The following is a 10,589-nucleotide window of genomic DNA, read 5'->3' as shown; positions in this document are numbered from 1 at the left end:
AAGTGATTAAAAAAAAAGAAAGATAAAATTGAGATAGAAAAGAAAGACTACATTACTCGTTTAATATGTTCTTTTATTTATTATATTCAGACTCTTTATTATTAAAAATTTTAATTTAATAATTTAATTTTTACAATTAAATTTATATTAGACTTTTCGTAAAATTAACACTAACCACGTTAACTCTCAACTCTCAAGCTTATGTGTCAATTTCACTATATGTCAACTAATGTCATGTTAGTTAGACAAAAAAAAAAAAAAACATTGACTCGATTTTGATAATTGAGAAACCAAACTTTTTTTTAATCCAAACTAATTTTTTGAATAATACAGAAATCAAATTAAATATATTAATTGAAAAATGGACTAAAATAGTATTTTAGTCAAAAGAAAATGAGTAGTATATATTAAATATTTTCCATGAAGAATTTATGCGGATCTATCCTAAGATTGGCATGGTATGTAAGTATATTTAATTTAATTAATATTGATGAACGAATCATAATCCTCCTCAATAAGGAAACAAATAAATAAATAAAATGGATAAAAAGAAAGAAGTGTTTGTCCTAAGATATCGTTGGCCGGCGATCCAGTACGATGTTTTACTAAACAAGTCATGTTTTTTTATTTGCCATTAAGTTGTTTTGTGTTTTGAACAATTTTGAACATATTTTACAAATAATACTGATAAGAAGTATATAGATCATTGGGGTGGGTCTAGTGATAAGACGTTAGAATAACTATATAAAGACTTATATTTTAATCTTCTTTGTCATAATTGTGCAACAGGTATCATAAAAAATACATGTATTAATTGTTGTGAGATTGCTAATTTAATTAGAGATCTTAATTTCAAATCCAAAATATATAATTATTATAAATATATACTTAAAAAAAATTTGCCCACCTAATCAAATTGAATCTCGGACCAAATGAGGAGAAGCAGATCAAAAAATAATACTAAGAGGAAAGTGACACTTTTTAAAATAGGATCGCATGACATTATTCATTTCATCTTGATCGGATGAGTTTGATTGGCCACCATCTTTTGTACGGTTAGTGTTCAATGGTCGGTCGGTATCCTTTCGTTACTTCAAATTTTTCGAGGTTTCTAATTTTCATGATTGTAAGGGTAAAGATGAATTTCAGAGAGAAATACGGCGTTCATTTGCATACGTTTTTTTATTTAAAAATAAAATATTTTAAAGCATAATATTTGGTAGGAAATTTTTTTCATCTACGATATTATGATTAATTTCTGTCTAAGATATTAGCAAGAAAACAAATTTATTGGGGATCGAGTCTATGGGAGCACTTGAAAGGATATTGCAGTAAAAAGGGTTATCAAGAGAATTACAAATCACATCTCCATAAAAAAAATTGAAGGCATTAGATATGAGTTACGTATATTGTATACTACAATATTTATCTTATAAGTTATAACTATAAATGTATTGTTTTTTTTAAAATATTTTATAGAGTGAAGCTATGTTTTAAAAAATTATTTTTACAATTTATTTTTTTTATCTCTCTTTATTTTATATATATATATATATATATATATATCATGTATATTATTTTACACTTTTTTAATCTTATATTGTAAGAATTATTTCTGTAAAAAAAATAGAATTGTTCTTTGAGTGAAATTTCTATACATTGTGGTTATAAAAGCCTTTCTGCTGTCAACCAACAAAAAATAATATTTGGTATAATTTTTAACATAATTATCATAAAAATAAAAAAAAAACTATTGCATTATTTGTGCATGCATTATTTACTCTTATTCTATTATAAAACATGGACACTTTTTTTTTTTGTTTTTTTGGTCATTTTTATACTTTTTCAGTTTACCCTACTTTATTTTCCTTTTGTTTTTAATAACAAATTGTCAGTTTTTATGTAAGATTTTTTTTTTATATATAAAAAAAACCCAACCATTTTAACTTCTAAACGATGTCGTTTGCAATTTCTCTTGAAAGCATTTTTTTTTAATTTTTTTGTTGACAAATCTGAAAGAATGGATCGTCGTCATATAGTCTAAGGTGAAGTATCTATTTCAGTTGGAAAACCACATATGAAACACCAAACTAATTCATTAGCTTTAGTTATCATTATGTAAAGGAAAAATATGTCCTTTGTGAGCCTCAAGTCTCAACCATGCAAATTTTCGTAATCAACAAGGAAAACTGAAAAGTAAAGGGTAATCAATAATTAACCATCTTGAAAAATTATATACGGTATCTGGGTTGGTTGCTGAGACATGGCACCATGGCAAAATCCAAATCTCCATTTCCTGTTAATTCGATCAGATGCATGCGTTTAGCTCATGTTTATTGGAAAAATTAATCACATAATTGAGATAAAAATAATCACATATATTATAACGTGTTCCTTTCTTTAGATGGTAATAGTTTTTGTAATGGAATTGAAGTTCATCTTCGTTAAGATATAAAAGTTAAGGCTTATCTTTCATTGATTATGATTTATGTGATACATCTATAATTCTATATCTATGTATACATACATACTTACATTCTGGGTTTCTTTTCTTTTCTTTTTTCTTTCTTTTTGCATGTACATGATTGAAACTGATCTGGTAGTACTTGTTTGGTAATTCACCCATTGTGGAAGGCCACAAGACTGAACAGTCCAAAAAGTCAATAGCACAGTTGAATGATTTTCTAGGAATTACAGTCCCACAGGTTGAAACTGCAAGGGCGAGTCTAAATTTAAAAGCATGTAGTTACTAGTTACTATTAGATGAGAACTAAATTTTCTCCTCTGGCGACACACATTCACATGAGAGTTGTATTACTTTAAATATGAAAGAATTTAATTAGAAAGTACTTAGGTTATCATTTTTTTTCCTACATGACTATCTTTTATGGGAGAAATGACTATTAGGAACAATAATTTTTTTTTTCGAATATGTAAGATTATGTTGCTGTTTAAATTGTGGCAAACTGAATTCCCATGATTGCTTGAAGGTAATGCACAACAAAACAAATATGTACTAATACAACTTTATTTTGGACTTAGTTTCAAAAGTATTGATTAATCTAGTGGAATGTCATGTCCATATTCATTGAACTTTGCATTATGTAATATTTATAATGTCATCTAATTACATTAAAAGGAACATTTGATGATTAAGAGTATATTTTACAAAGTAATGTTACTTAAGTTGACTTAGATTATTATATGTAATAAGTTATTTTTTGGGTATTTAACATAGGTGCGCGTGCATTCAATACACAAATTAGATACTAATGATTAAACTAAAAAACTTCACATAAATTGATCAATACACTCAATTGTAATTAAGAGTTTACATTGATAATTCATAGAAATTAAACTGAAAATCAAAATAGCAATAATCGTAATCTTATTGTCCAGGTGATATTATTTAAAATAATAAAAAAATTGAGAAATTTTTTTTTTTCCTCGCATTTATAAGTGGTAACCCAAAATCAACACCATATACCAAAAGAACTGGCGCAGTAAATAATTTACTGTTATATACTTCATTGAACAATCATCAATCAACATCCTTCCAACCGACCCTTCATTGCTTCTCTTCCTTCTATAAAGGCAGCAAAGGTTTCTGGCTTGAAATCTGTATTTTTTACACACCATCATTGTAGACTACTAATGTCTGTTGAGTTGAGTTGTACACTCCCCTGATATCCTTTTCAAAAGGCAACTACTTTTTCTACTCCTATAATCTCCAATTCATTTTCTTTTTTCCTTTGGGGTGTTCACTTTTTAATTTTTTAATCTCCAAGGCCTACAATAGGGGATGCCACTAGCCTTATAGAGTGGCGGTTTTTGTTTATCTAGCTATTCTTGTTATGTGCAAATGGTAGTAGCTCAAGGTCCTATATATATGTGTATGTGTGTGCACTTGTTGTGACTTCTTCAACAACTGAAGCAGGGTGTTACAACTGTCTTAAAGTCTCTTTTTTGGGAGCACCAATGGCTTTGTTCATAGTGGTTCTTGTTGTTGTTGCCTTGGTGCTCTGTTTTTGCACTGCTCTCTTGAAGTGGAATGAAGTGAGGTATAGGAGGAAAGGTTTGCCTCAAGGCACAATGGGGTGGCCTGTTTTTGGGGAGACAACTGAATTTCTTAAGCAAGGTCCAAACTTCATGAAGAACAAGAGAGCAAGGTAACTGCTTCATATGTGTGTGTTTGTTTCTTTCTTTCTTCATAGTTATGTGCATGTGTTCACAAGTCTTATTCTGTTCATTTGTGTTAGAGGGGAAGTAGTTGCTTTGGTTGTAACAGTTTGGTACATGGTTTTTATCTAGTATCTAGCCTATTCCTTTTGTGTGAGCATGACTTGTATATTTTAGCATTTTTTTTCCATTGAAAGATGTTTCATCAACGTCCCCTGCATGCGACTGTGATTTGTCACAGCAATTAAGGTTATAGTAGGTACTAGGCCTAGCATCTTGCATTTTCATGAGGAAAAGTTTGTGACTGTTCATCCATGAGTGAAGTGGTTTTAGAGATGTCAACGAACGTTGTTAGAGAGTAAAATCAATAAACTACTACTCTCTTCCCTTGTAATTCTGGGAGTGAAGAGAAGAGGGTAGTGGGTAGGGTCATAAAGCATAGACATGAATGAAGATCCAGGGAAAGATAAACTCTCACTGTCCCTAATGAATGGCACTCACATCATCAATGTGTGTAAATGAAAAAAAGAGACATCGGATATATACTACAAATTTTCTACAATAATTGTTTTTGTAGAACAAAGATATAATTGATGTGATGGAGATATGAAAAAAAAGAAGGTCGTAGAGATTGTGGTAAAAAAGTGTAATAGGAATAGCATGAAAATAAAAAAACATTATCTTAGTGATATATTTAATTTTTCCACAAACTAGTTAAACTGGGTGTGAGGTAAATACTGATCATTGTTGTACTTGTTGTCTTTTTGGTTATGGATTTTATGATTAAAACTTGTATTTTTCTTCTTCCCTTTTGTGAATGGCAGGTATGGCAGTTTTTTCAAATCCCACATCCTGGGGTGTCCTACCATTGTATCCATGGATCCAGAGCTTAATAGATACATACTCATGAATGAAGCAAAAGGGCTTGTTCCAGGGTACCCACAATCCATGTTAGATATTTTAGGCACACGCAATATTGCAGCCGTTCATGGCTCCACTCACAAGTACATGAGAGGAGCACTTCTTTCAATCATTAGCCCCACCTTGATCAGAGACCTGCTTTTACCAAAAATTGATGAGTTCATGAGAACCCACTTGAGTGATTGGGAGAACAAAGTCATTAACATCCAAGAGAAAACTAAAGAGGTTTGTATCAGCTAACAATTGAAATCTAAAAAATACTTGAACATACAAACCGGAAAAGTTTTTAACGTAACTGCAAATTCTTAATTTTTTTGGGACAGATGGCATTTCTCTCTTCCCTGAAGCAGATTTCTGGTATGGAATCCAGCTCAATTTCTCAACCCTTCATGACCGAGTTTTTTAAACTAGTTTTAGGAACTCTATCTTTGCCTATTAACCTTCCTGGCACAAATTATTGCCGTGGATTGCAGGTATGGTCCTTGATCTTTCTCCCATTGGTGCTTGATATTGATCGTGTTTGAATTCACATATTTTAGGCAACTTTAAATAACTCTTACATTGGATAAATATTTTATACTAAATTTTTGTATTAACTTATTTTTAAATAAAAATATTCAAATATAAATCACTTTATTTCAAAATCAATTTACAAAGTAATTTTCATTTAAATTCAATTTTAACGAGGTACATCCATACACAATATGTTTTATAAAAAATTAGACCTTTAAATTGTTCATATTGCCAATCTATTCTTCAATTAGACATTAATAATATATATTTTAATCAATGTGTCTTGCAGGCAAGAAAGAGTATTATCAGCATTCTTAGTCAGCTGCTAGAGGAAAGGAAATTATCTCAAGAAGCCCACGTAGACATGCTTGGTTGCTTGATGAATAGAGAGGAAAATCGATACAAACTAACTGATGAGGAAATCATTGATCTAATTATTACAATTATGTATTCTGGTTATGAAACTGTTTCAACTACATCAATGATGGCACTAAAGTATCTCCATGACCATCCCAAAGTTCTTGAAGAAATAAGAGTGAGTGCAAGAATTCTCATGTTTCTTTAGTAATCTTGGTGTTGCTTTATTGTGTTGTCTGTGTCCTGACTATGATAACACTAAATACAGAAAGAGCATTTTGCCATCAGGGAAAGGAAAAAGCCAGAGGATCCAATTGATGGTAATGATCTCAAATCAATGAGGTTTACTCGTGCGGTAAGATGTTTCTATCATTTTTCATTTAATGCTTTTCAGTTTGATTTATTTTTTTCAATAATTGCGTTGAATCTTTGAAGTTTGATCACAATTTTGATGTTTTTTTTCCATCTCTGTCTTTTGCAGGTGATTTTTGAGACCTCGAGATTAGCTACAACAGTTAATGGGGTTCTAAGAAAAACAACTCATGACATGGAACTAAACGGTGGGTTATATGTCTCTAACTCTTGTTGTGTTCATGTTTATGGGCTCAAGAAGCTGTTTTTTTTACTTTTGGGGTCTTCTTTCAGTCACTTTTTCAGCATCAATAAAACTTGTTAGAAAGTAACCGGTTAATAATTTTGTCCCTAGGATAGTGTAATTGGACACAGGGCATTGCCTATCAGCCAAATTTCCCAACCTGAGTCATTCCATTAGTATATTTAACAAGTTATCCATCTAAAGATGTCTTTTTCCTCAAATTCCTCTTCTATTAGCATCATTTTATATTTTTAATATGCTTTGGTCATAGATACAAAAATCAGGAAGGGGCCATGTATGGATTTTACAAAACATTGTTCACTTTCTTTTTTAATAACTATAACAGTATGTGTGATTAGCATCTTATTGCAATCAAGATACTTATTGGAGCTTATTTTTTTATATGTTTTCAGGCTATTTGATTCCTAAAGGGTGGAGGATATATGTATATACGAGAGAGATCAATTATGATCCATTTCTGTATCATGATCCACTAGCATTCAACCCATGGAGATGGCTGGTTTGTAACAACCTATTCCTATACCTTTTTCATTTTCTTTTCTTATTTCATACTTTTAACAAAATAAAGGCATAATTTAATGACCAACTGCAAAATGTAGGGTAACAGTCTAGAGTCACAAAGCCACTTCTTGATATTTGGAGGAGGGACCAGACAATGTCCTGGGAAGGAGTTGGGGATAGCAGAAATTTCCACTTTCTTACACTACTTTGTAACTAGATACAGGTGAGACTTTATTTGTTTGCCTATTCAACATCCATCACTTTACAAATTTGTTTGTTCGATGTTACTTACTGATCCTGCACATTAACAAACCACTGGTTTGTCTGTTTTGAAAGTCGAATGATGTAATTAATAAAACACATTCAGTTTCTGACATGTGATATTTAATGTTTCCATTGCAGGTGGGAAGAAGTAGGAGGAGGTAAACTAATGAAATTCCCTAGAGTTGTGGCACCAAATGGACTGCACATAAGGGTCTCGCCTTACTAACTAGGATTTGTGCATGTACAGTAATGAAATATTGGAATAGTAGGGGAGTTTTATTTTTTGTATGATAATATATTCTAAGTTCTAACAAAGTAGATAAATCAATGAAATTAGCTTCTTTCTACTCTCCTTGTGTTACTCTATTTTTTTTTTTTCCATCGTGTAAGATGCTTTAATTTGAGCAGCATTTACTATAATGCTTGACAAAGTAACAAACCATGCAAATGTAATATGGAAGAATATTGGAGGCATGCAAATTGCAAAGTGGTTTGGTTAAGTCAGTCACTGGTTTAATAGGCCTGGCTTTGCAGTACTGAGGCCTAGCCCATGCCTTAATTGGTAAACCTTTGGAAGCATATTCATTTGTGGATCAGGCTAGAACACGCTTTGGTCAAAGCTAGAGCTTAGAGTGCCACACCCTAGGATGCTCCTATCCCTTTCAACTGATGCACACTTGGGCCAGGCCTAAAGTTTTGGCCTCAGATTTCAAAGCTATGCTAAGCCTGTCTAATATGTCAGGATTCGGTTTGAACTTTGAACCGAAACTAAAAGAGTCAGGACTCATTCATGTTCTTGAAGAATTTAATGTAAGAATATTCAAATCATACATCGACACACATGGGATGTTTGACCAAAAAGAGGATAATTTCATTTCATTTGAAATTTATTAAATAAGAATATTTTTTGAATTAACACCGAAATAAGATTAAGTTAAAAATATTTTATTTCATTTTATATTTTTAGCATTGAAGTTGTAAAAACTTCAAAGTCCAGTTTTAACTTTTTCATTTTTAATTATTTATATAAAGTCGTAAATTTTTTAAAAAGTTAAATTGTTTTTTTTAACTATTTATTTAATTTAAACGACTTCAAAGTCGTATTTATTTTTTAAAATTTTTAAATTATTTTTCAACTCTAAAGTAGTTTTAATTTATATTTTAATTATTATTTTATTTAATATTTTTATATTTTTTTACTAATGTTAATGATTTTTTTGGATTATTGTTTGTTTTATAAACTAGAAAAAATATGTAAATAAAATACATTAATTTAAATAAAAAGTACTACATATAGATTTAATTTAAAAAAAAATATTAATAATGGAATAATATCCAACGGGAGTTCTTTTTGGATGTGTCGTGGAGTTCTTTTGGATGTATCTTGATCTTTCATATTTGATTTGATGATCGTTGTTATCTTCTTGTTCTAAGATCTCTTCTTCTTCTTATTGCATATTAATATTGTTTTTACTTTTTAATTTTATGTTTGTGTTTGATTTGTATTGTTTAATTTATATTAATATATTATGTTGATCTCGTTTTAACAATTATTATTAACTTATCTTTTGTTGCAAATATTAAAACAATTTTATCAAATAAAATCAATTAATTATATTGCACAAAAATATTAGTTTACTTAATGATAAATATAAAAAATAATTTAATATTATTTAATAAATTTTGTTAAGATTAATTTAATATTATCTGTTAATAGCAGTAACAAAAATATAAAAATATTGAAACAAACTATTAAAAAATAGAAAAGTCAAAGAAATTAAAAAAAAGTCATTCAAAATTAACTTTAAAAAAATTATGACAACTTTGAAGTAGTTAAAATTAAATAAATAATTAAAAAAATCGACACAACTTTGAAGTTATTAAAATTTTTATGCCTTTATATAAATAATTAAAAATTAAAATTAAAATGTGATTATAAAGTCATTGAGTTTTTACAACTTCAATATTAAAAAAAGTTCAAAGTTTTGAATTTTTTTTACAACTTCATATCTAGAATCATAAAAATCCTTATGACTTACTTCTATTAGGATATTAATTCAAAAAATATCCCCATTTGATAAATTTCAAATATAATTATTCTCTTTTAGTCAACCTCTTTCCCCATAATAATATTATGGTAGTACTATATATATAAATCATCAATAAGATCAATAAACGAGTTATATTAAATTTGATTTCCTTAAATAAAGTTTTATTTCAAATCTTATATGAAAAAACATAATGAGGAAAAGAAAGATTCATTAAAGGTGATCAAGTTTATCATGAAAATTATTTATCAATAAAGTTGATGAATATTTCGTATGAATAAAAGATAAAATAAAATAAGTAAAAGAGAGATTAAAAACACGAAGTTATATTTATTCCAAGGCTTATGTGGATTACAGAAAATCCAATGCAAAAAGTAACAGTGAAAGTGGAGGAAGTTTTAGCCTACTTCCACTCCACACTAAAAGTGAATTGACCCATTTACTGTAGTCAATATTGGGCTTTCGAACTTAGGCCTGTGAGTTTCATAATCAAACAACAAATAATGTGGAAATAGCTAAATATACCTTTAAATTGCTAAACGAACTCTATTAACTTTTTTTAAGAAAAAATTGGAGCTTACTAAAGATACCCCCTTCCTAGGACCTATGGAGCTTGCCCAAAAATCCATCCAACTGGTGAAAATAATAGTAGGCCCATTCTTTGTTATTATATCTGTTTCAGTATGTATTTTTCATGACAATTGCTAAAAGTATCCAAAATTTCAAACATATTCGTTGTTTCGTTGGGGAATAGTTTTGTGAAGGAAAAGTGTCATTGTGGAAGAAAGAGTCGAAATTATAAATGGAACAAGGAACAAAAATGAAGAACTTTGTCAGAGAATGGGAAAAGAAAGAAAAATGCACAATCAGGAGAAGCAAAAGGAAGAGTATTTGAGTACGTGAAAAGAGATAAAAAAAAAAGGTATTTGAATAAAGTTATTAGCAAAAAGTAAAAAAGGAATACATTTAACAATGAGCAAGGGTGCATTTAGTGATCTCCTAAGAAGTTAGTTTTTAAGTGTTGTTGTTGTCTGTTTGGGCCTTATTTTTGGGCTCTTTTGTTGAACATAAAAATGAACTTGGACCTCAGCACCAATAGGATACTTGTGGAATGGAACCAGAACCAGAGCCAGAACCATAGTGTGCTGCACGTGCGAAAGTGATATTGTAGGCAACAATCGTAATTTTTT

General features: G+C 29.6%; 1 protein-coding gene across 1 annotated transcript; it reads left to right on the top strand.

Moving 5' to 3' along the window:
* The first annotated feature begins 3,566 nt into the window (after positions 1–3,566).
* LOC100818290 (cytochrome P450 85A) lies at positions 3,567–7,698 on the top strand. Its single transcript, XM_006585742.4, has 9 exons — positions 3,567–4,169; positions 5,004–5,325; positions 5,424–5,573; positions 5,903–6,148; positions 6,239–6,325; positions 6,452–6,530; positions 6,979–7,085; positions 7,186–7,310; positions 7,490–7,698. Exons 1-9 carry the CDS (start codon positions 3,979–3,981, stop codon positions 7,575–7,577), a joined length of 1,395 nt encoding a protein of 464 aa, XP_006585805.1. The 5' UTR covers positions 3,567–3,978; the 3' UTR covers positions 7,578–7,698.
* The last annotated feature ends 2,891 nt before the right edge of the window (positions 7,699–10,589 follow it).

This window comes from Glycine max, chromosome 8 (genome assembly GCF_000004515.6).
Source record: "Glycine max cultivar Williams 82 chromosome 8, Glycine_max_v4.0, whole genome shotgun sequence".
Taxonomy (NCBI): Eukaryota; Viridiplantae; Streptophyta; class Magnoliopsida; order Fabales; family Fabaceae; genus Glycine; species Glycine max.
This window is presented reverse-complemented; position numbering and strand designations above follow the sequence as displayed.